This window comes from Anguilla anguilla, chromosome 1, assembly GCF_013347855.1.
Source record: "Anguilla anguilla isolate fAngAng1 chromosome 1, fAngAng1.pri, whole genome shotgun sequence".
NCBI classification, from domain to species: domain Eukaryota; kingdom Metazoa; phylum Chordata; class Actinopteri; order Anguilliformes; family Anguillidae; genus Anguilla; species Anguilla anguilla.
The window spans coordinates 24,593,203-24,620,185 of NC_049201.1; the positions used below are offsets into that span (position 1 = coordinate 24,593,203).

Sequence of the window (26,983 nt, forward strand, 5' to 3'; positions counted from 1 at the left end):
GGGAACATTTTCTGTTAGTTGGATGGCAAGATCATTTTTTGAAATATATTATTTACGCTAATTGTTGTGAACGGTCAAACCGTTAGCAAGTCAATAACATCACCTCCCAATGCAGACATTTTCATTGTGCATTACATCACCTATCCTTGACCTTTCCACTGTAGAATATTTCAGCTGTAGTACACGACTGTACACTCACACTGTGGCTCAAAATACCACTAAGCCATTGTGATTGAGAATATGTATCTTTGTATGATCTGTAATAGTACTGTGTATAGGGAATCACAAATGTACAAAAAACAGAAGAAAAAAAAACACAAACATTGTACATCATGTGCCATTTTCTTTGCCAGGGTCAGTAGTGTACCGGCAATTTCTTAAGACTTCAAAAATCAATTGATATATTAATCTATTTTTTGACATTTAAACTAAACATATCCATCAACATGACACGTGGGCATACATGGAAACACTGAAGACAGTCTAAACTACGCTATGTCAAATAAAATGTTAACCAGGAAGCTTTCATTTCTAGATTCCCCGCAGGAAGCTTCAATTTCTGGATTCCTCGTGATGCAGCAATATTAAAGGTCACAATCTCAGTAGGAATGTTTGGCATGGGATAAATCAGTTTTCTTGAATTACATTTTTAAAGGTCCGTAAGATTCAAGACACTCAAAGCCTTAATCCTTGCTCCACGCATGTTCGCCTAGCAAAGCTGTCCTAGCTAGATCTAACCAAAAGCTGGAGGACCACACACCCTACAGCAGGAAGAACAAGTGTGGCAGAATTTCAGCTGTAGCCCTCTCCCGCGTGGTTGGACTGTTTACTAATGGTGCTTCCTGGGGAAGCGGTGCTTATGACAACCAGTGTAAACACTCACCACCCGGCCTCGGAGCAGGACTCTGGTCATGGCTTTCTGTGATAAAGAGTACTTTGAGAAAATCGGGGAGCTTCAACAGAATATGCACAAAAGGTAGGCTCAGATTGTTTTCTTGTTTTGCGGGTCTCGCCTTAAAAATGACGAAGAAAGGTACGTTTTAACTGCACGAAGTAGGCCCAGATGAAGACCGCGGGCAAGAGTTGTCCAAGCAGTCACAGCGCACATCGTTAGCCTGCTTAGCCGTACTAGAACATTGTCACGCCTCGCCTGTAGCTTAATAGTTATACACAGCACTCCATCTGTATTTACAGAACATATAATAATAACAGCGAGTTGCTTTCATATGAATGATCATTAGCAGCAATTATACTTACTGATAGAATCAGAGTTTGCTAACGTTTGCTGTCAACTCTGCTGAGCCTGGTAAACATGCTAGTAAGCACAGCCGTTCATCTTGACAGGCTTGCATGCGGCAAATGCTGAGTGTTGCTAACAAGACTGTGCTCAAATAGACACCGTTTATGCTAGCTAGCTATACTAATGCATCTACTGGCAGCTAACTAGTTCGTTTCGCGAATTTCTTGACACTACGAAAGAAATGGTGCTAACTGTCATCTAAGGCAGCTATCTCCGTAGCTAACCTGCCGGTTACAAGTTATCCGGCTTGAACGTTTGCGTTTGCAACGCCGTGTAGCTAAAGTAACGCTTTGCGGGGATGGATGCACGTTGGGCTAGCAATGCGACATTAGGCAGCTAGGCTGTCAAACCAGCAATGTTATTAGCAATCAAGACATTTCTTGCAAATACACCGTGACGTTATTTAGACAAAAAAGGCTTAAAATGTTTCTCCCTGTGCGATGTACAGACTTGTGTAAAGTGTACTTGAACAAGGAGCACAGAGACTGACATAGAAGAAAGTGCAACACAAAGCGAAAAATAATTGACTTAATTGTACGTTACATCTCTTGATTATACTTTTGATATTTTCCTGTACTAACCTTAGCTCAGGAATGTTGCACAGAAACCCGCTAACTAGCATTCGCCTGGTTACTTGTAGCGTTTGCCAGATTCAATCCGATGTGGGTACGATGAACCGATGTCTAGTAACTATCTAGCATAAATTAACGAATCAAAAGTTATCGAGTTTTTTTCTGAGTCATCTATATGTTACTGTTCATAGTGAAAAGAGAAGATTTCAGTTGGAAAGAGAACTGTTAGCCATCTGCACGTCTGGCAAGCAAGGGTAAGTGTGCTTTCAGTTCTTGTATGAAATGCTAATTGCTAATAAACCAGTTCCCTTATTCTAGATTACATGACTCATTTAAATTATTTCGAAACATGAACATAATAATAATATATTTTTTTAAATAACGGAAAAGAGTGAACAATTCTAAGACGTTATCTTATTACACGTTCAGAATATTATTTATAATGGACAAAATACTATTATTCTAAAATACTGTCTGAACTCAAAAGTACTTTCCGTTGTTGTCACTTTTGTAATGGTATTGATATCACAGTTTGTAGCCATTCAGATTAAATAATTAGCCTACCTGCAAAAATTAAGGTTGTCACATGTCAGGTTTATAGATATCTAGTATTGTTTAGACGTAAATATTAATAAACTACTCTGAAATTGTAAGATTAAGCCAGAAAAAGAAGAACTATTATGATAAATATTCAGGTTCAGGAATTCTGTTTTTGTACCACTGTCTGTGCACAAAGTGTACGTGTTGTTTCAATAACACTTGACCTTAGGAACTTTTCTATTAAAACAATTAGGGAAGTAACTTTCAGAAATCCTGTTTGCATCTCATTAAATGTTGATATGATGGTACTTGCCACAAGTGCTCTAAAACCTTTGTTTTAAATGTGATGGGCATGTTGGTTTCTTTTAATTTGTGGTGTAAACAAACAAACTTTCATAGATGTTTTGCCAGGTAAGTGAATGATTTTCCACAAATGTGACAGGTCAGTGAAACCGTTTGCACCTTGCAGATTCAAATGCGGCACATTTTTTATTATCAAAACGTTTGTGAAACTATTAACTTTTTTTGCAGGTTTTGTTTGCAGATGTTTTGTATTACTGCATAATGAACAACATGCTGATCTGATGGCACCAGTAATCTTTGGAATGAATACGGGCTCAGTGTACGGTACAGTAGATCAACCCCTTTAAATGAAAGAATGCATCTTTCAAAGTTTTTTTTTTTTTTTGGCTTTCAGTTCCGAGATGAAGAATACCAAACTGCGGTGTTATCTGAAGCAGATATGCGAAAGAGAAAACCGGGCTAAAGCAAGAAACCTTGAGCTCCTAAGAAATATGGAGATCATAGAATTTAACATGAAGGCATTGTGTTCTAACCACAGTGCGCTGCGTCAGAAAAAGGTAATGTGTTAATGTGTCAACATTGGGTTACATTTCAGCCAGTGTTAAGCGCATTCATCCACATTCTCAGGGCAATTAGGATTGATTCTGTGTTGTTTGCTGAAACAAAGATTCTTAGATTAAAAGCTGATAAGAAGTAGTATATATTTCATAGTTAAATGACATAAAGGCCTATACAATTAACTGCATGTGATCATAAGCTGTGCGTGCATGTGCATTGCTGTATTTTACATTCATTTATTTAGCAGATGCTCTTAGCCAGAGTGATTTGCAGTGCACGCGGCTTGACATAGTCCTTTGCCCTCTTACCTCGATTTCATTGTTTTAAACTTCAAAATCAGAGTAGAAGGCACTTATCCAACCTCAAGAGCGCAGGTTGCGGTTGTGGGTAAAGGGAAGAGGAGGGCGGCACTGGCAGCTGGCCGCAGAGATATCGGAGCGGCTCAGCGCTTCTGGCGCAATAAAGGCCGCCGCGTGAATGGCCGCGGACTCTGGAGCCGCTCCTCGCTGCATCCCGGCGCGTTCGCGGGGGTCGTAAAAACACGGCCCTCTGTGGTGCCTTCGTAGCCCTCCTACCAAACTCTGTTTACGCTGACGCGACAAGACATTCCTCTCAATGTTTTTTTTTTGTTCTTTCTTTTTTTCCCTTCCTCTTCCCCGGAACGACGTGCTACTCAGCCACCCAGGGAAAGTCCGTGCTCGAAAATCAATTTTCTGTCAAGCGGCTGTTGCCATGCAAGCTGTTCAGTAACCTTTTGTAAGAAATACGGTGACCCAGCAATGAATGCGGTATTCATGGGTGAAGGTGTGTGTGCCGTGCAGCTCAGGAATGAATTTTAGGAGCTTTCCGGCAAAATAACTTCTTTTCATAATGTTTTTTTGGACGTTGATATGCTGTGTATATGTTTAACATAAATGACTGCTTATAAAAACGTGATATCAAAGAAATTCTAGATGAAGGAGTACAGATGGCATTTTCACATGCTTGAAGGATTGGAGTGTAATGCTTTGTATGGTTTTTACCCAATAATTAACCCAATGCTAATTAAGTAGGAAGAATCTCAGTGCTTATCATGCTCTTTTATTAATTTGTCTTTGACATCAATGAAGATAGTCATGCTTGAGACAAATTTTTTACAAAAATCTGGTGTGTGATATAGGCCTAGTAGCCTCATCTTTTTACTATAAATATAATGATAATGGATTCAACATATTCTTACCTCACTGTTCTTCAGTTTAGAATTTTTTAACAGTTGCCACTGTGGACAATACTCTGTTCAAATAACTGCACGGGTTCGACCGGTATGTAAGGATAAGCTAATTATTACATTGTAGAGGTCATAATGATGTTTCCTGATCCATATTTAAAAAAAAAAAGAAATCAAAATGCTATTAACTCAGAGAATTGGCTTTCTTTTTCTGTGTAGCAACAGAAAAACATAGCAATTTTACATGGTGGGAAAACAGAAAGAACAATGGTGAGCTTATCATATGCCATTATGGAGTCAGCTTATCCCTCAGTACTGAATAACAGTGCTCAAAATCTTTATATCTAATTTATGGAGTCAGTTAATTATGCCCTACCAAATTAATTGGCCAATACATATAAATTGAAGTGCCACATGGATTAAGATTTTTTTCTTTGTCTGTTAGCTTGTTGCTGGCTTTTTCCATTGTCACTCTATTTAGATATTCTATATTTTTATTGCATAGCATTTTACAGAACTCCCCTGAGAAAAAGATTACAATACTGCCTATATTCCTGTGTTGCAACATACATTTGAAATTAAAGTTGAAAGTTTTTAATTTTTTCACCACATTAGCAGTAACTAAATGAAATGTGTTTTATTTATGCTATATGTATATAATTTATTTGTAGATTCAAGGTAAATGGTCATGGTTATAAAAAAAAAAGACTGTACAACCAATATCTCGTTGATGCTGAATACATTCCTCCAATGAAAAATAAAAACATAATTTAGCCTGTTCCTGTTTAAACAAACGTACTCGTACTCCTAATAAGAATGTAGCTGTTATTTGCTGATGAAACAGTGAAAATAAATAACATTTTGCAATACTAATGAATTCAGCGCTTAATTTCGCTCGTTAGTACTGTCCTCGATAAATGGCGTGGCGTGTTGGAGTTAATCCCACTGATTTTAACTGTGCCATTACACTGTTTAATTGGAGCTGGGATTAGGACAGCCAGTCTGGCTACTCTGATAATTGATTAAAAGGGCTGGCAGTCGATGTGTAGGCAACTCAGTGGGGAATACTCATGATGCCTCGTATATGACCACGGTGAATATCGCACGTTTGGTATTTATAATGTTTTTTTATGGTGATCTTTTTTCTTTGTCTCTTTGTCGCTGGTTGGCTTTTTCCATTGTCATTGGGATTAACTGTAACACACCATGCCATTTATCAAGGACAGTGCTAACATGCTTCTGACATTTTTATTAGCTTAAAATTTTGAAGAAATGTCCAGGATTAATTTTTAAAAAGTGTCTGTTGGAAAAAGTCCTTGCCCCTCTATCATCCTTGTTTTATGAAAATATGCAAAACAGAATTTTAGAAAAAGAAAACAAGACCCTTTTCTGTATCTTAATAGTAGATGTTTCCAATTTTTTAATACCTGTCCTAGGCAGTCGAGATGATGATTAACATCGTCTGAAATATCAAGTAGAGTAAAATGAGTAAATGTACGCAATCATATTACTGCTTTGTTTCATTTATCTTAGTTCTGCTGTGAATGTTCAAAAGTGGCAAATATTCAATATGAAAATGAACTGGGATATTTGAGCTGAAGTACCGGAAGGAAGAATTGTACAGTGCCGGAACAGGTATCAGAGACCGTGACCTGGAGTCACTGAATGTTCATGCAGAAGCTGCCCTGCAATTGCGTTGCCTGCAATACTGCCCTCCTTAGTTTTTTTTTTTTTCTTCGCTTAATTCCAAGTGTCTCATTATATCACTGTCAAAGAAAGTAAAAATCACTTTGTCGTGCAAGCAAGCTGTACTTAACCACTTCCCTCTCTGATGTTTTCCATTTTGAATCCAGGAACTGCTATTAAGCACATGAGGCGTTTTTAAACAATGCACGTAATCTATTGTACTTAGAAGACCACTCGTGTGGCCTAATTGCTGTGTGATCGTCTTTGAACATTAAAGGGGTGTATTTCCCTTTTAAAAGTGTAGGAGTCTCCTGCAGCAGAAAGCATTTTGGTCACCATGTATAGGCTTGTTTTAACCCTGAGAACACAAAAATGTGCATTTATTCATTCATTTATTTATTTATTTTTGGGGGTTGAGGGGGCATGATGTGCAATGTCACGACATTTAAATTCTGTGGGAAGAATATTTTCCATCATTGTCACATTAGCTTGCCGCCCATAAATGCCTGTCATCGGTTATTTTGTTACGATAATTTGGACACGAAAACAAAGAACAACAATATGTCTTCACTCTTTTGCTCTCTGCATTTTTCTCAGCTTATGGTAAACAACAAAAAAAATTCAAAGTTAATGCACTGCAGAGCTATCTTCAGTGCGCCCCCTCCCCCCCCCAAAAAAGGTATACATTTAGCGTGTATCTGTAATAATGCAGGTGTCTAATCCCGACTGTTGCATCTGTGTAAATGATGTAGTTCAAGCCCATAGCTGCTTATTCCTTCACTTAAAGCAGCTAAAGCTCTTTTAGATGAAATGTCGAAGACATCTCATAATAACTTGGAGCATGCTGTCTAGAGCAGTCACTTGTGACTACGAGCAAAAACCCCCCTCAGCTTGCAGATATTGTAATGAGCAAACCGGTACCATCACTCCATTATGCATACAGCCCATTGCTGGCAGTGTGCATGTCCCCAAGGCTGCAGCATTCATTAAGGAAAGCTTACCGGGCTGAAAGCTGGAAACAGATGATAACGGGATATGATTTTCATATTTAATACATTCCTTGGAAGAGCACGCGCGTGCCACAGATTGATAGAAGAATCAATTGCTACTTTAGTGAAACACTTTCTACATTGCCCCGCAGCCACCGATGGAATCACTCAGCCAAGAAATTAACTTTTCCTCTTTTTTTTCCTTTTTTTTTTTTTACCTACTTTGTGGATCTGGTGGGCAGACTGCATGGTTTACAGTGAATGTTATTAAGCAGCTAACTGTTTGGTATTTAAGACTCTTATCAGAAAAGAAACAGAAGCCCTGCTTTTTGTTATTATGTTTGGTGGAAGGTTTTTTTTACGTTTTTTTCTCTCCCCCTCGGTGCCATAGCAGACATAAATCAGAACTTACGTAAAGGATTGTTAATAAGATTAAAAGTTAAAACATTGATCTTGTAACATTCTTCTGAAAGGTGGTTTAAAAAAAATGAAATCCAACCTTGACCCACATAAAACTGTAGATGTCCTTTAACAGAAAAAGTGACACTTTCAAACACTGTAGAGCTGAATTTTTTTATGAGAATCACTATAACCTGTGTTGTGAGTGTTGAATTCCAGCAGATACTTAGCTTGTGTGTGGGAGAATAGGCAAACTATTTGTAAGCTAAAGCACTAAGGGAATATTATTAGGTATGGAGAAAGCATGTCTGATAAAGCTAGTATTAACAAAATATGCCATTGCCTATAGTGAAGGATGTCCTTGACTGTTTGACAGTTTTTCTTTTTTTTACTTTTTGCCTAACTATTATTATATAAATGACTCCAGTTATATTCTAATAGGACATTATAGCATTGCCTGTAGTCATAGTAACCTTTCTCATTCAATTGTATTAATCTGTGACAGAGTAACGTTAGTGGCTTGGAATTGTGGTGTATTTGCTGATTTTATGCATACTAGAACAATTGCTGAAACCCGAATACAAAACAAATACTCTGGTATTCCTCCCATTTAGAACATTATTAACTTTCTAGTTCTGCTCATTTTTATGGAGAATGTCACACAATGTTTTTTTTTTTCCCCACCTCAGCAGATCGAAATGCAGGGAAAGGCGTTACAAGGATCCACGGCCAGTGACCGCTCTCCACATCTCGCTAAGGGTCTCTACCAACCTGCCGCCATCTTCATGAGTCACCATACTTCCAGATCTCTGCCTGTGGAGGCTGAGTGCACAAAGGAAGCTTCTGTTCAGCAGTCGAGCGTAGAGCACGATGGGCTGGCCCGTCGTCCGGAGCAGTCGGAAAGCGGCACGTCGAAAAACCCGAGACTTTCGAGGAAGGGCACCGGCGGTCCCCCGCGTTCGCCCGATGACGCCTCAGCTGTCGGCGATGTCCCCGCTCGCCGGGACGCGAGCGGCGGAGACGCGGGGACGGTGGCGAGGGCACCCCCCTCGCTCGACATCGCGTCGCTGGCCCCCGGGCCGCACGTAATCCCCGAGCAGCTTTCACCCCGCGCGGCCTTGACGGCGTCGGAGCGAGAGGCACCGCCCGCGGTCGGTGCCGGTCGCGAGGGGGCCAGGACGCCGCCTGCAGAAAGCCTTCCGGGGGGTCTCTCGAACGATGGAGCCGCGGAGGGTGGTGGCGAAAGTACCTCTCGGGCGTGCTCCCCTGAATTTGGGTCTGGAGAAAAACGGCAAGATGCTCTAGGTTTGTGTTTCGATTCTAAGAAAGGGTTTATTCCCTTAGAAAATGTCTTCATTAGTCAATCAGATAGTCCGGGGGTTGTACGTTTTGTCAGGGAAGCTTTGACTATTTGGAATAGCCCTGAAGGAACTTTTTGCTGCTTGCTGGGTTCCGTGTGTTTCTCTGCAGTCTGCAATAACTTTGCGCGGTTTGCGTTTCAGACAGCGAGAGCCTCCCGAGTCGGAGCACTGAAAGGAGCGCGGACCTCACCCTCAGCTCGGGGAGCGACCTTCCTCCCTCTCTGAGCGAGGGCAGAGACCCGGGTGGGCTTCGCGAGGGCACGGCCCTCCCGAGTGCTCGCAGCTTAAAGACCAGCAGGCCCGAGGGCGCCGCCGATGGAAGCGACGAGCTTGTGGCTGCCGGCTACCACGCCGCCGACGCGCGTCAGGAGTCGCAGGTCACTGGAGAGTCTCAGGTCGGAAGAGAATCTTGGCGTGGCAAAACGAAATCCGCATCAAAAGCGACCGCGCCGATGTGAGTATTGAGCGTGTTTGGTAAAGTGAATTATAAAATGTATTAACTGACCGTCAAGCACCCTTTATAAACTTGCTTTTTGAGGTTATAAAGCAAATTCCTATTTTTATAGGATCGTCAATGCAATGGTGAAAGGCTAAGTGCTTCTTACATAACTTCTTAGCTTCTTACATTTCTTTTGAATGCTGCCCAGAGGAGTTTGATTTGTCTGTTTGGCGATTTCTTCCCTACAAATGTTAGATTTCATTTGTTCTGGGCCTCCTGGGTCGGTGTCCTGCTGAAGCACATGTCTTTGTAGCAGTGATGTGCTCCTTGGTGTGGATTTGAATTCTGACCATGGTGGTGCCACCAGACAGACACGTGATTGACTAGCAACCTGTAGTGCCTGTAGTGTTGGCCAAGTAGCTCAATGGACGGATGGACAGCAGAGTGAAAATAAATACCTGGAGATGTAGGATATGCATGCTGTTCTGTGTACCCTTCCAGTTTGAAAAGACTGTTCTGGTGTAGGCTTAATAATCTTATTCACTATTCCATATTTGAAGATGATGAAATAGCTTTACTATTTGTTATGGCTGAATAATTCATCGGGAGCCTTACAGACAAACCCTGCATTGGGTGTGCTATGCAACTTCAGCATTGAAACGCAGTGCCACCACAAATGAGTTTATGCGTGCAAACCTTTTATTTGGTAGCCCTACAAGAAGCAAGGAGTAAGCTGTAGCATGCTTGAACGACAATGATTTATACTGATAAATCAGGGAAGATTGAAACATCTTACACTTCCTGCCTACGTTTCTTAGGAGATCAATTGAACTGGATATGTTACTTTGTCCTCTGTATACCCAGGAAAAGCCATCACTCAGTGAGGTCATCAGTCTACGAGGAGGGGTTTTGTAGACGATCTGGTAAAAAGGCATTAGGCAGTGATATTCATTCCTGGCAGGCTGCAGTGGGTTGCTGCTGGATTTTGTTGATACTCGGCACTTAATTCATCAAAGAAAGCAGTTGATTACACTGTTATCTGACCTCACCTGGTTTCTTGGGTCCGAACTGGTTGCTGATATTAAGGAGAAAACAAAAATCAACAGACCCTACTGCCTGCCAGAACCAGGAATGAAGATCATTGTAACTAGGTGTCAAAGAGGATATAAACACTTGATTGCCATTATTTAATTTGAGCTAAAACTGGGTAAATGGTTGTATTGCACTGGTCATATGCCTGTCTTGCTGCCATTTGTGAGCTTTGTGCTTCCTCACTGATGTCTTGTCTTGTACTCATGTGTTAATACTTGCAGGTTTTATGATCTGCCCCTACATGACCTTTGCTCGATGGCCTTGCATAGTATGTCACCTGCTACAGGAGCCTCCACCAGTCAACAATAATAATGTCCCGGGACTTGACTCCTAGACATAAGAATAATAATAATAATAATAACAATAATACAACTACTATTACTACTAATAATAATAATCAAACCCCACTGTGCAAACATATGTTTCTATTTACTTGCTTATTTTTATTTGTTGTTTTATTTTTAGCGCTGTGTCCTATACAGAGCAACTGGTAATGAGGTCAGCCGATGTGTCTGAGCGACAGAGCCGTAGCAGTGAACTGGCCAGGCCTGTTAGTGTCCCTCGGTGATAAGCACGCTGGGGACCTACAGGCGTCAGTCCAAACACGAGATCCGCAGCTGGCCGCTCCTAACAAGGTGGCGGTGAGGGCTGGGGATGTAGGGAGGGGGGGCGTGGCAGTTTGTTATTCCGTACACCGCCGGATCCGGCACAGTACCTTGCAGGAAGGGGCTAATATCTGACTGTGCTGACACAGAGGGGACCTAGGCTTGAGCCGAGAGGGCGTACAGTGAGGGGGACGTGGACAGTGCGAACAGCTGGAACCAAAGTTACATGCCGTTCGGAACACAGTGGCGTCGTAACTACTGGCTGAAATAAGTAGTTGCACTGATGTTTTTTGGCATAAGGTTTGGTTAAGTTAAGTTTTCGTTAAAAATGTTATGTATTGAATTTTTTTGGGGTTATTTTTTAACTGTTTTTAAAAATTGTGCTTCTTCTCCTGTGAGCTTCTCATCTCTTGCTTGAATGGGCTACAGGTCATGAGTGATTTGGCACAGACGATCCACACTTGGATTAAAGCTAGAGACCGGAGGCGGCCATGTTTTTGACTGTTTTTTCCATGTGGGAAAAGATCTTTATTGCATAGGAACAGTTTTCAGACGTTTTTGCAAGTTCATTTATTTATTTATTTATTTACTGTAATTAAAAAGATTGCTGTTTGGAAATGATATGCTTACCTGGCAAATGTTAGTGTGTTTATTCACCCGTTGGATGGTTAATCATGAAGTGGAAGATCAAAGAAAATATGCTGATGGACTCATTTTTATAAAATGGCATTAAAATTAGATTAAATATTCACAAGAATGTTTTCCCCTAATTAAATTTATTTATAATGTCACTGTGTTTTTGTTATTATCTTTCAGTTGGCATTTGTTGTCCAATTGGAAATGATTCAGGAAGAGTTGGATATATATATAGGTATTTGTTTTCTTCTTCTTTTCTTTTAGTTAGAACAATATAATTATCACTCGTGGGGTGAGAGTACCTTTCAACTCGAAACAAAAGTGCATTTATGAAACTATTCAGTGCTACCACTGCCCTCTGAGTCCACAAAATCAACAGTATTTAAGGGCTGCGTTGATATTTTTAACGTAAACTATTAAATTAACTATCGCGAGACGCCTATTTTTAGATTGTTGTAATTATTTTCTTTACGTTCAGCAAACAGCCTAAATGTGAAAATGTGACCTTTAAGCGACTCTTCTGGGGGAGAGCGCCGAGCTCCTCATTGTCGCCGCGGCGATGTGTGTGGAGGCCCGGGGGGCTTTGATGTAAAGCCTCGCCAATCCGGCCCGGCCCCGCGCCGCCGCGGCTTCACTGTACGCCGCTCTGTGGAGCGAGGTCAAGGTTAGCGTTTATATCGCTCCCTCCATTCAGCTCCGGGTGGGTGGGGGGGGGGTGGGGGGGCGCTGAGGGGAGGTTGGGGGTGGCCAGCAGCGAGGCCGGGAGATTCAGTCGCTTATTGCATTGTAACCTCCTCGCGGCGCGAACCGGTGGTGGTGGAAGCGAGGCGGCGCTGAACACTCCCCCCCCCCCCCCCCCCCCCCCCCCCCAAACCCCCCCTTTCTCAGCCCCTTTCAATAACTGCCCCCGAATCCAGGTTTTTTTTCTGACATGTAAGCCCATAACTCAGACTATTGATGTTAAGGGACGCCATAATGAAACCTTGTTACATTGTGGGATTTCAAATGAACGTTGACAAACGTTCGGTAATCGGCAACATTTAAAACCTATGTGATCCTTTGACCCAGGTGTTGAACACATTTGCTAACTAAATTGTGTGTACGGTTTATGTAGCGCAAGCTACATTTGCTGACTTAAAAGTGGGCAAAGTGCAAATGAAAGGTGGCACAAGGTACATAACATATTTATAGACATGAATCTTAATCTGATTCATGTAAGTAATGTAGGTCTAAAAAATAGAGGTGGGTAAGCCAAAAGTAGAGTGAAAATGGACTCTTTGTCTGTGATTTTTTTAAAGGTGTGTGTGTGTGTGTGTGTGTGTGTGTGTTTATGTTTTTTCCATCAAAAGTACACCAATGGTCAATACACCAAGGTTATGTTATGGGTGTCAAATGTCTGAAAGATTTGAGAGGTCATGATTGAAAATGAGCTATTTTTCCCCAGAATTACCAAAATAACTTGAATATAGAAAATTGCAGAATTAAGTTGTAGTCAAATTACTGTTTAATATAGGAAATGGCAGAATTAAGTTGTAGTCATACCCAAATTACTGTTTAATATAGGAAATGGCAGAATTAAGTTGTAGTCATGGATAACTAGCTGTCCATGATGTTGTGAAAAACGCCTACATCACCAAGATGGATGTACGCACAAGCAAAGAAACTGCGAATTGGGGATGCTCTGATCGATTGGCTGTGGATAGGACCCGTTTTTGCTCCATAACACTCGATCGGTGACCGGCAGGTTTATTTTTATTTTGGCCGATCTGTATTCTGGTTTTATGATGTAGGAAATGTGCCAGCTGCATTGGCGTGTCCATTTGCTAGCTGCATTGGCCGTGCTGCTATCTCTTTCCCAAAATGTCAGCCGTCTGGAAGCAATACAAAGTGTGTGGACATTGAAGGTCTGTTTTTTTTCAACCTGGGACTTATTTTTGTAATATTGTTCATCAATCCCAATGGTTCTGATAGTATTTTACATAATGGCTTCATTGTCAAGTTTCGGCTTTTTAGACGTTTTTGCAATCAGGCACATTTACGTGTAGGCTCATTTTCATCCATAATCCCTGGACAAGTTAAAACAGAAATTGCTTGTTAATGTTACTAGCTAATGTTACTGTGAGCTAAGTAGCTAGATATCAAGATTAACATCTTTTCATTTTAATGTTTCGTTAACATTAACTCAGTTAATGGAGTGAGTCAATAAAGGTAGCGACAAATATTACTGTAATTGACTTACCTGGAAGGAAATGACATGAAATGCATTAACATTGCTTGCACTTCATGCCAATTTGCTATGCTTCATTAGTTTAGCCTCATCCTTAAAAATTGATAAGTTGTCATATGAACTAACATGAGGTGCCGTTGTTTATGCTATGTATGCTACTACATCAGTGACGCTGCACTTTCATGACATATTGGTCTAGAGTCTGCTGTACCAGAGAAGCTAATACTACAAGTCCACATTCTTAGGGGAATGCTAAGCAGTGTTAGCTACTGTCTCTGATGCTATTAACATTCCGATTTTATGACTGGCCAGTGGTCTCTGTAACCAATGAGATCCCCTGCCCCAGAAACTTTCTTGCTTCTGCTCGAGCTTTGACTCTCAAACACAAAGCTTAAACAAACTGAATTCTGAATTAGCCCTGCAATGTCACTGTCCTAACCGGGCAAGTGCCTGACCAGTTTCACATTCCAACAACTGGTTTTGCTTGCCCTTGGGCAAGCAGACAAATGTAGTTGTTCAGTCCTGTTTGTTGATTTTGATTTGTGAAGTGCATATGTGCATTGAATGCAGGAAGAGAAGTGTGTCACATACGGTAGCTCGCTGTGCTAGAGTGATTTCCTGTCAAATGCCAATCCTGCTGAATGTGTTATGATGGTTTTGGGATATCTCTGTACTATCATTATCAGCTACTGTAAGCCACAATTCAGTAAAAAAAAAGAAGAGGAAAATGCTTATAATCTTTGAGCTGACAGTGAGCACCTGGGACTGTTAGCTTTTATCCTTCCTAGCCTCTTGCCTGTCATCACGACGAAGAGCTACTTCACAACTGGCCCCTTCACTGCTGCAAAATGTATTTGCCTAGAGTCAACAAATATTATCACGGGCAATTCCCCTTTGCACATTCCAACTAATAGTATTTTCTGTTTGTTTGGAAATGTGATCACCCTATAACCAACAATCCTTGCTTTTTGTTATTGTCATTATAGCTTGATATCAGCAGCACTGGTCACTAATGACATGTTTGTGTATCAGCAGCTGAGAGACGGACATTGATACCAGGAGGTCTGTTAAATGTGCAGATGTCAGTGGGGTTCACTGAAAGAATGCGTGAGGCGTGTAAATTTAACTTGCGGTAATGCGACTGATGTTGCATGATGGCATTGCATGATGGAGTTTCTATTATCTTGTGTCGATTTTTGTTTCTGAGATGGCATTTTTTTGAGGGGTAGGGGATGGTTTGGGGGTGGATGGACTCGCGCCCTTGAACCAAACTCGCCAGCAAAATGCGCCAGCAAAAAAACATGCGGCTGTAGACCCAAACCATGGCCACAATGCATGCAACACAGTCACTTTTTTTTCTTTAAAGGTCTCTTTTTGAAGAGCACTGACAAATAAAGTGGAGAGAAAGATGATGACTATTTCAAGGCCCACACTGGAGGGAAAAAAAGGCAGCGCTTTTGCCCATGCTACTTCAGCTGCATTGAAGAGGACTTAGCGCAGATGGATTGTGCACTACAGAATGTCATGGATATAATTCAAGCTGCCAGCTTAATCAGGATGTTACCAGGAAACAACCTGCAAAAGAGAAGGACCAATTGTTTGTTGACCTATGACCTCCCCCCCACCCCATGCCCATTACAGATTGTCATAAATTCTTTTTTTTTCTTTTATGTTGGGGGGCTCAGCATCTCTGCTGGGTTTTTTCGGGGGGGTGTGTGGGGGGGTGTATTCAATGAGGGCCACCCAGAGCTTAATACACAAGAAAGAGATAGGTTCTCAAAATCCTCATCTGTCTGCCGTACATTTCTCATTTTCGGAACCACAAATGACTTGGTTAGAAGTAACTATAAATACCCCAAACCCTTCCCCCCCAGCTCAAGAAACAAGAGTATTTTCTGTGATTGTGAGGCTCTTGTGCAGCCGGTGGAAATTGGCATTTTTGGAAGAACTGTGCAGGAAAGTTGTTGCTGAACTGTGCGTTGCTTGCTCTCATTCCTCAGAGGGTATTGCACTCATTCTTTATTGGAGGTCAACCAATATGAATTTCTCAAGGCTGATAATCTGTGCCAGTGTTTCACTGATCAGGAAAGCCGATCGGCTAATGCCTGCTAATATTGCTTGTATGACCACGAAAAAGTTGGACAGTTGTCCCAATTTATCATGCTTACAGAGGTCGATTTGCAACCTTGAATAACCACCGATGCTTTATCAGAATGCAAACAAATCAATAATAGCTAAATGCTAACTGCTGTGACACGCGTGACATAGAACAACTTTTTGTATAGATTTGTGTTCTAAATGTAACTTCTAATGTAACATTCCAAAAAAATCCACCATGTTAAGACCATTAAAGTGGCCAGAGCATGGAAAGGCAATGTTGCAATTATTATAGCTTGAATTACAACATCTGAACTTGACAAATTATTGTGGGCAATATTTGTCCACCAACGGGTAACTTGATGTCAGTGTTATAGGACACTGAAAAGATTAAGAATTGCATTCATTAACATTTCAGAAGTGTTAAAACTGGAATGTTTAAGTGGGGGTTACATATATACTGTACCATTTCTGTGACACAACTTTGATTCCTCAGACAACGCTTTACAATCTGAGAGGTTGCAAGTAGCATCAGGGAGAACCATTTCAATACTACTTTCTTGCACAAAAAATTATATAATTGCTGGCCACATGTACCAAATGCATGCAATGTTCAATATGATTGGCCAAGTCTGTAGTATCATTCAACATTATTTACTCATGCTTCTATGTCCTGATGATGGCGAGATGAGAAACCTTACAGACCAAATTCCTCCTCTATCATTTACCTGAATTTCACTTTTCAGGGATGGACAGATCGTTAGTATTATTTTGTCTCGGGCTACCAATCTGTGACACTCCCAGTTCCAGTTTTTTTTTTTTACTATGGATTAAATCGGTTTGTTAAGAAGGGGAAAAACAAAAATCTGAATGGCTGAGATCACTGGTCATTTTTGAAGGCTTCTCACTTGATTAGACCGGTTAGCCGGATGCTGATTCCTGAATGCTGATTGGTATCTTGACAGTGGAACTCCACTTCAATTTCAGCAGTTTCATTCTTTACCAGCTCACTCATGCTAATAGGCCGTGGGCTGCAGCGCATATGGAATGATGACCATTAGCATGAAGAGGAACCACGTAAAATAAATGTTATTTTACAAACTAGATGTGCAGTGCTATGCCATATAATTTAAACAGGCAGACTAGGTTCATTTGATTAATATTTCAAGCTAATGATTAGCTTCTAGAATCCAAATGAATTGCTTCCTTGCAATCTTAATTTCTTAACTAACGTTAACAAGCTAAGTTGCCTAGCTTACAGTTGTACCTTGCCAGTAGATGGGAAGAGTACAAGGTACGTTACAGCTAACTGAACAAGGTAATTAACTCAACATTAGCTACATTAAGCACTGTTCCTGGTCAGGGCTAACATGTGGCTGGTGAAATTGCTGTTGTATTAGAAAACAGGTTAGAAAGCTCCCTTGCCATACATTTGTTCACAGCATTTTTTAATGGGATATTAGCGAAAACCTTTTCAACTTCTCATTTAGTCTGGGAGATGCCACAGTCTGTATAGTGCACAGCAGACAGTGCTATTGGACAGGCACCCATTCTTCACCATGGAGTCACATTTAGGCTATTTCAGTTCATTAAAAATGGTTTGTTTTGCTTTTAATATAACATTCAGAAAGTGTAAAAAGTAAAGTTAGGTTGAATTAAGTTTATCTTCCTGAGAAAGGGTAGAAGTGCTACATATTGTGCGGGTGCCATCCATTAGTCATACCTCTTAATTATTACTTTAGGAAGTAAATGTAGGTTGTATTACTGAAATAATAATCCAGATGGTCTGTTATATTTAATCAGCAGTGTGTGTATTTGCAGTTCTGTGCATACAGTAGTCTTTATTTTTTGTTCTGATATCCATCATGGCTTGCTTTGATCTATTGTATTAGTGCGTGAGTGCATGTTCCTCCCATCAAAGAGCCTTGAGATCACGAGAACAATAAGAGAGGATTTTCTTGTAACTGAAGGATGTTGGCTTTTCTGATGGGGGGGGGGGGGGGGGAGGGGGGGGGGGTGCACATCAGTCAGCATCACATCAGTTGTTATTTTTTATATATTAGCATTTTGTGCCATTAGCTCGATGAATGCATTTTGAAAACCTACCTTTGTGCCCTCCTGCCAGGCTATTTATTTATATACACAAAAAATTCATCTTCAGCAAAGAGTCCTCAATTAAATGCATCTCATCATCCCTGAACTCAAAACCTTATTTGTTTGTAGCAAGTACACCATTCAGGTTGGAAATGTCTGCGATGAAAGCATTTTGCAATTGGTTCAACCGGGCTCCTCTTTTTCTGCTTGTAATTATTCGCTTAATAGTCCTCCTATCCCAAGGGTCTCTGCTTCCACTGGGAGGTAGGCTGACCCAGGGTCTCCTGAGGTGGTTGGAAGACTTTGAGCTAGTGTTCCCAAAACTGGGGTCGGGGGACCCTGGAATCCAATAATAAGACATTGCCCCCTGAAGAATAGGGAATAAATCCTGTTGTTGTTTCTGTATGGGGTCCAAGCAATGGAGGTGCTGGAAGGATTTGCTATTGTTTTCCCTGAAGGGCTCACTGAATATATTTGTACACAAACTTTGTGTGTATACTGCAATGACCCGTTGCAAGTATGGTAGCATCCGGACCGTAGACGCACAACAACATTTGTCTGAAATGGCAAACTTTTGGATAAATTTGTCAACGGGGCTTTGCATTCTGAGTCACGCTTTAAAAAAAACATTTACATAGATGTGCATCCTCACAAATTTGCCTCAACAATTCATTATATCCACCATGTTAAACTTTGCTCCATTGTTTATTTTCTGAAAATATTTAGTTAAAAATAATTTTCTTTTGTTTGCTAAGTTGTGTATCAATGTGAAAACATTAATGAAGAACTCATATGTCTCATATGTTCTTTAGTCTTATGACAACGTAAAAGTTGTTATGATAAATAATGGTAGAATGTCAAGCTAATGAACTTACTTGGGGGATTACAAATGCTTATAATTAGCAACATAATATGACGTAACTTGGTAATCACGTTGACACCCACGATACAAAATTGAGCATCAAGCCAAGTGACAGTACAGAGGTCCAAATGCTTACAAATATATATATTTTTTAATCAGGAAAAAATAGACATTGTGGCCCTATAGATTGGCAGATGGCCCTCTGTGCTTGGACCCTATAATTGCTGCTTGCAGCTATTAGTTGTTTGGTTCTGTATTTCGTAAATAGCATTTTTTAGAGTCAGATTATGGATCCTAAGTATATTAGTACCATCATAATTTCCAGCATGTTATGCCAGTTTCATATCTTTTATTCATTCATAGTGTATGTGCATAAATGTCTCTAGAGATTTTGAGAGAGTGGCCTCAAGGGTTCCTCCCCAAAAAAGTTTCCAAAGTCTTGATTTCACTTCACTCAGACGTAACGCTTATGGAACGATTGCAACGCTTGCTTGCCAACGTTCCAGCGACTAATATGGCATCCAGTGGACTGCACTTCTCAATCTCCCGTAGACTATAATGGAGAAACTCCTACAACTCCTGGCTCCTCCCTCCTCTCCAGTTCCTGTATACACTCTGTGCCGCAGTCAGTGCTTTGCTTTGTGTGGATGTTGTGTACTCAAACTCAAAGGCCCTTATTATCACCTTGCCTGTCTAGAGGGGCTTGTGCAATATGAAAAGATTCACTTGATTTTGGTGAATTTAAGATTTTCCTGTCTCCTTAGCCGGAAAACATTTGTCGGGACAGCCTCAGCTTCAAACCTAGCCCTCTAAGCAAAAAGACTAAAAGCCTTTTAAAGAAAAGTCTAGTTATTACAAAATATTGAGGGTCTACACTGTCAATATAACACCTCCCTCCCTCCATGTTTAGGTCATGGCAGTACAAGGCCCAACCTCAAAATGGGGTCATCATCCCTAAAAAAATTTGTGGGATAATGGAAAATTTCAAAAATCTGATAAATCTTAAAATTCTTTTCAAGAATAACTTGGTTTACATTACATGGCAAATTGTGTTACATAAGGGAATCAAAAGCAAGTGTAGGTCGGGAGAAATGCTTGGTAAGATGCTCTGTGTCACAGGGGCAATATACACTATTTATATCAGCGAAGAGAAATTGCATTGTTTTCTTGCGATGTGTTTTCAGGCTGTCGCTGGAGGGATTCTTTCATTTACTGGAGTGCATTGAAGAAAGGCTAGATGAAAGGGAAAAAGAGGTGTATAGAATCTCATCTGTCAGCGAGCAGCATCTCAGCTATTTGATAAGGTAAGCTTTTTTCGCCTCACCCTTATTTGCCTTAGAGTGAAAATCCTTTCACTTCAGCACGGTTACTATTGATATTAACCCGCAACAAAGTAAACTATCTGGTGTTTAGAGGGCTCTCAATCAAGTGTCATTATTTAGCACCAGCAACTCTTGCAATCCTCCTTCAGGTCTTAGGGTCTTGGGTTCTAATTATTCTTTGCTTTTTTCCTTGTAAATGCTTGTTTACAAGGGAGAAAATGCTTGCTTGTAAATGACAGCTGTAAACTTAACCTTTTCCTGTTTTTTTTTTTTGTGGTTAACTGTTTAACTGTACATTTTTATAGAAATGTTTTTCTTTTAAGCCATAAGATTTCCCAGACTTGTTTAAGTTTATGTGTGTTATATACAAAATGGTGTTTTATAATGTTAGAGAAAGGATCACAGGATGCGAAAATCTGGGCGGAAGGAAAGAAAGGTTTCCAGCTGTTGCCTGATTATGCCTCTTTATTAAGGCAAAATGGGGGAAATGCTCATTGGCGTGTGCTGTTGTTTCATAGCCATTTAGCCGTGGCCTTTGCCTTGTGTGTAACCCCCCCCCCCCCCTTACCCCCAAAGGCTAATCGAGACCGGTCGCGGTGCGTGAGGAGCAATTCCGTGGCTGCCGCGGCGACCCAAAATATTGACCGGCTGACTGTGGAAACGGCTCACGTGGTTGTGTGTGTGTGTGTGTGTGTTCGGCAGCCTTTGTAACGGGAACGCTGCCCTGAATGACGAGGACCTTGAAGCCTGTGGAGCCGTTGCCCTTCACCAGCTTCAGAGGCTGTCATGGAACACGTCGAAGGGGTGCCTGTTGCCCCGAGAGGTGGTTAGCGCTAGCTGGACAGTGGCGGCAGAGGAGGGCAGAATCAGGTGAGTCGAGCTCTTGTGTTAAGCTGCAGTCTGATGTGTGGTTGGGTTTTTGTTATTTTTAGATTTTTTTCCCCCCGTTCGTGGCTTCCGCTTGCCTTACGACACACTCTTAAAATTAAGGACAGCCAACGGTTGCCGAAGCACATATTACTGTATCTGTTTGGATAACTGGTCTAGGATGCTGGTATTACTGGTGAAATTGAAATGATTCATGTAAAAAAAAAAAGACAATCTCTTGGTGCCAGTTGTAATTTGTAACTAACTTTTTTTTTTTTGAGATACATTAGTGGCATTGTGTACTTGGGCACTTACATTATTGTGAATGTTTCATTGCCATCAAATAGCAAGGATGATGTTTTTAATTGTTTTTAATGTTTTTGAATGGATGTTTTTAAATGATAAAATGGGTCTGAAAAAGCAACTTCTTCTATGCGAAAAGTGTTTATTTTTAAATATCGTATAGAGCATCAGATACACACATCTCACAGGGCTAATGGAGTCCCATATACTGTGGCTTCGGTGACTTCCCCCTATTTGTCCACACTGTAAAATCCAATCTCCAGTGGCGAGTAATTTAAAGCAGATATATCTGTGTTTCACAAGAGTTCAACACACTGATCTCTGAAAGTGTCTAAATGAAAGGTTGAAAAGATAGAAAGGTGAAATACCCTTTTCAGGCACCAGAGAGATGAGTTTTTTTTTTTTCCTTTTTCTCTTTCTGTCCATTTTGTCAGCAAAGAGGAAAGGACAGGAAATAGCGAGGAATTTCCATTGTTGAGCTGGCGGTGCGTGTGTTTCCAGCCACCTCAGATATAAAGGTCACATGGGCAACCTTAACACCATAGCTTGCGTGTCATAAACGAATGAGGTGACCTATCCGTGACTCTCGTCCTTGATTACAAGGACACTGACCCCGATCTGGAGGACCGATGGGCATAATTATACCATCGATTTTCCCGGTCCTCCGGTGACCGTCTTCTAGAGAATTCTGAACTCGCTTGTGTTGCCCTGTAGTTTGTTCATAGAAAGACCTGAGACTCTCAGAACCATTACTGCATATAGGATAGAGTACTGTGTGCTGCATTTTTTTCATGTCTAGCTTATGCTATAAGTTATGGAGTCATTGAGGTCATGGATGTCACAAATTGAAAGCGTGCTTGAAAAAAAATCTAAAATGTATGCTTGTCCTATAAGCCTACTTGCAAATGTCGGCCCACAGTGAGAAACCGTTATTAAGTTGCAAAATAGATGTGAAATTGTGGGGTTTTGTAAATTATCTAAAAAGATTTTTTTAAACTTGGAAAATTTAAACAGCAATGTTGCATGTGCAAATCCAGGCGCGACCGACACCTTGGAAGAGCTGTTAATTGCTTTTCAAGTTTGGCAGAGTAAATCTTTTAAGTGCTGCCTCCAACACCTGTTTGCAATGAAAACTGTAGAAATTACTATAAAATAAAAATAACAACATAGAAGTATAAACATTTCTTATTTTAAAACTCAGCTTGTTTTGAAGGCTTTGGATTGTATAGGCCTCCTGCTAAAGGTGTTTGAAGTCGTTCCTACAATGTGTTTGGAGAACAAGGCTAGGACAACCAACGTTTTACCAGTGCTTGTGCTGAGGATTGACCGAAAACTTTTTTGTTAGCGCAAAAGATATGATGACGGATAAAATTCAGATTATAACGATGAGGATGTTTAATGCAGTGAAAAACACAATGCTAAAAAACCATTGTTTTGATCGTCTTGCGAATTAGAGGTGCGTGTCTTGTCGTATTGCGTTGTGTGACCAGGCCGTATTGGCTGTAAATGTTCCAGTGCGAAAAATCGCAACCTTAACTACGGGGTTCTCAAACTTGAAAGGGGGCGGGGCGCTCCTTCCTCATTAGTTTTCCTCGACAGATTAGCTGGAAATGGCAAAGCTCGAAAAAATCTGTGTTTCGCTTTGAACTGGCCTTCAGTTGCTCTGTAGCATCACTGTCCTTTCGGTGTTGCGCACAGTAAATGTAAGCAGCGCTGGATTAGCGCTGGGGCTAATCATTGGGGGGAGCCACGGCCAGACAGAAAATGATCACAGGGGGGCCTTGAACTTTAAAGTTTGAGGAACTGCTGCAGAAATAACCGATAAATAACTTGGTTGACTTTGAACTTAGTTACTCCTTAACTAACTACAGAATTTTCTGAACAAAAGGCTTTGCTTTACAGTAATTATTGGTCATGTATACAATATCACATATAAAATGCTGTGTTTGATGTTTTATATTTATTTTTACATGAAAGAGATAGTGTTCACATTCTGCAGTTTTTAATGTCTATGTTTAGTATGTTTCCAATTGGCTAATACACTTTTAATATGTGATGAAGGGTAGTATAGATATTTTACAGCTTTACAGTGGCTAGTATTGGGGCACTTGGGGGTTTGTGGCACAGAAAAGACACTTCGGTAACTCCAGTGTATTGATAGTGTATTTTCTTGCATTAGACTGCAAACACTTTAATGCCCCTATACCAGCCACTGTAACGCCAGCAGGTCATCAGAAACTATACATATCTCAAATACCCTTCATCACACGCCCACAACCTGGCTGAAAACATACTCTGAAATGAATCACCAAAAGTGAACTAAAGTGGCATCACCTTAAAGACTAATAAATGATGATTGCGAATATTGTAATCGAACATGGCGTAATCTGTCCATTTTGTGATCACAGGGAATGGAATTTGAAACCGCTTGACAGGTTTTGCTCGCATAAACAGTGTGCAACACTGTTTGTTAATATGTTGTTTCCTCCAAAATAATAAAAAATAATAAAACAAACAAAAAATACTTTCTTACGGTTCTTATTGATTGTTTTAATATTTCAATTGCGTATTGTATTACTAGTGCAATCTTTGCTGTTTGAAGCTGAGCTGGATTCTCCAAAAGTTTAATTTTAGTAGTTGTACATAATTTGTTTAGGAATCCATAACTGTTAAACTTTCTTTATTATTGAAATTTCTCTTCTAATATACATTGAAGTAAATAGTGAATGCTGCTGGTGTGTGCAGCTAGAAAGCAGTAGATGAAGGAGCGTTCCACACAGAAGTTCTAGCAATTTAAATTTTATTATGCTTACCTGCTGAAAAATAAATGTTCAAAGTGGAAAAAGTATGGAAAAATGCAGCGAATGTTTAGGCAAGAGCCTTCATTTTCCCAAGGATTGAACTGGTTTGATAATTTTCTGCTGCTTTAATCGCACAGTTTTGTACTTTTTGCATATTTCCACCTGTTAAGCACAATAAAATAAAATCATTTATATGCACATTTAAGTGTCAAACAAATAAGAGCACCTTCCTCTGTATCACATTAAATTGAATTGTGTATTGAATGTGTTGATTAACTTATGAATATAAACCACTGCGCTGACCTGTTTTCAGACAAAAATTAGCACTGAAAATTAATCCAGGTGTCGTTGGCACCTACAGATACATTGCTGCAGCTGAATGTGTGATCAAAATTATAAAAATCAAAGGTTGAGTGTCCTCTTTGACTTAACAATGAAGGTTTTAAATAGGATTTTAACAAGTCAGTATGACAGCTTGCTTTTTTTGGTTAGTTTTACCAAATAACCCACAGGTTTCACCCTCTTCTACTTACACATTTGAAGTATTCAAATGTTGGAGCCTCCCTTTAAAATGGGCACGTTTGACTGGGAGATTCCTTAACACATCTGAATCTATTGTTTGGCACAGGTGTAATCAGGTCTGGCTTATTCTTGGACATTGCCTGTCATGCTGTTAGTTAACCCACATCATTTAAAAGCTCACAGAAAAACAAATGAAACATTTTTTTAAATGGGTTGGATGAATCGTGCTTGTGCGAAAGTACTTGATGGACGCCAGGTATGTCCAAGCAACACTCTCTCAGGACTTTTCGGAGAACCGTTGTGGTTCCCTTGAATAAATCTGTCGGTTGCCTTAATGCGTTTGAGGAGCCGCGGTTCACCCGCGCGTTGCTTTCCCCGCAGGTCCTGCCTGTCCGCCGACGGAGCCAGGTTGTGGGACCGCTGGTTCAGACACGCCGTCGCGCTGCGGGACCGCGGCGCGCTCGCCGCCGACGGCATCGCGAAGCTGTTCGCGCCGTTGCTGGTGGAGAAAGGTGCCTCTTACGCTGACAAGGTAGTCTATTTTCCGTTCGGCTGCATCGAGCTACCTGACCGCATCCGCGCAAAGTCGAGTTTTCGCCCCAACTGAAAAGCAGCCATTGGAGGGTTAAAAACAAAAACAAAAACAAAAAAACGCATTCACCAGCGCGAGCGGACGTCACCTCCTTTGCGTCACGCCGGAACGGGGGACCGCCCATTCGTCAGATCGCTACGCACGGAGACCGTGACCAAAGCAAAACTTTGACCCGTGTGCTAATCACAAATGGCAAGGCTCTGCCTGATACCTTTAAAAAAAATTTTTAAAAAAAACCCCGCTGTTTTCCTTATTTGTTCAGAAGCAAAGTGTTCGTTTGATCCAGGCCTGCGTAAAAAAAGAAACAAACTTTTACAGATATTGTATATGGCACAAGTCTTCTGTATTATTCTTTCATTGCCTTTCCAGTGTAGAATGTCCAATTAACTGAACAGAAAATGATAGTGAATATGTAAGGCAAAGGCCTGCTGAAGGAAAGGTCAAACAGATCGTTAGGGCCTTCCATAACATGAACGTTATATAATGCGGCCATCTTCTCCATTACGAACCATTATAAGCTATTTTCTGTTAGGCAGAAACCCGCAATGCCATCTGATAATTATGGATCCCATCAACATTGTTATAACAATATAATTCCATAATGGCGAAAAAGTATTTTTAGACAGTTTGGCCAATTTGAACGGATACATTGAGCGTATAAATATATACAAAGCTTTGCATTTTGCCTGCAAGTGGCATCTCATGAACCGTCATGCTTATAAATTAGACTAGTTTTGCCGTCTTGGAAGGAAGGAAGGGGAAAAAAAAGATGATTTTCTTATTTGCGAAAACCTCCCCCCTTTTCATTTAAGAAGTGACAGAGCCGTAATGGCGGAGTCCTAAGTGAGCTTCCTGCTGCTAGGGGACCGTCTGCACTGGCTCGGGTCTGGAGCTCCAGAGTGGCTGTAGTGCTCTCCAGATTTAAGCAGACAATGGAAAGAGCACAGCATAAGTCCCCCTGTCGTCGTGCTCAGGCCTGTGAGGAGAACCTGAGCCGAACACCTCGTCTCTCAGCCATGTTGTGTACGTACCACACCGTGCGGGAGAGGACCAGTCCAGAGCGGGGGTGCCGTACGATGGTATCGTGTGTGGTATCGTGGCAACAGCAAATAGGAGCCTGCCATCATTAGGACGTTTCGATGTTTATGGCTGTGATCGTGAACTGTGTAAATGCATAGAAAGTTGCTGTGCTACAGTGCACTTCTGGAAGTGTACTATCGCAAATGTGTTTTTGTATCTGATCAATCAGCCATTATCGATTAGTGAGAGCCTGGGGGCCCACAGTAAATCTTTCGATGTGTGTTTTTCAGATTTAGCCCATCCCTTGAGCCCCGAGAATATTCACTTTTTTCCAATTAGAAGATGGCACTCAATAGAGTGTATACTTCCACCAACACTATGCCCTATGTCAAGATTTGCCAGTTCCACATCTCGGATATCATTTCTTCCATGTCCTTGACATGAGGAGATGCACACATTTTCATGACTGTTTCTCAAATTGGACATGAGATATGCCTGTTTAACTTTCAGCCACTCTTAAGCATTTTAGTCGGTTATTGTGGCGATATCATGTGGCCAATCAATACTATATTTGTCTGGAAAGTAGTTG

General features: G+C 40.9%; 1 protein-coding gene across 3 annotated transcripts in view; it reads left to right on the forward strand.

Moving 5' to 3' along the window:
- The first annotated feature begins 468 nt into the window (after positions 1-468).
- kiz (kizuna centrosomal protein) overlaps positions 469-26,983 on the forward strand; it is a 47,669-nt gene continuing 21,154 nt past the window's right edge. Inside the window, exons 1-8 of one of the 3 annotated variants that reach the window (XM_035435723.1) lie at positions 469-976; positions 2,064-2,126; positions 3,110-3,272; positions 8,247-8,859; positions 9,057-9,369; positions 20,152-20,271; positions 20,992-21,159; positions 25,164-25,314. In XM_035435723.1, the coding sequence (XP_035291614.1) occupies positions 912-976; positions 2,064-2,126; positions 3,110-3,272; positions 8,247-8,859; positions 9,057-9,369; positions 20,152-20,271; positions 20,992-21,159; positions 25,164-25,314 (1,656 nt within the window). In that variant the 5' untranslated portion in view covers positions 469-911. Of the gene's footprint in view, positions 977-2,063; positions 2,127-3,109; positions 3,273-8,243; positions 8,860-9,056; positions 9,370-20,151; positions 20,272-20,991; positions 21,160-25,163; positions 25,315-26,983 lie in introns of all 3 variants that reach the window. The other 2 variants (XM_035435716.1, XM_035435731.1) reach the window with 2 other exon arrangements.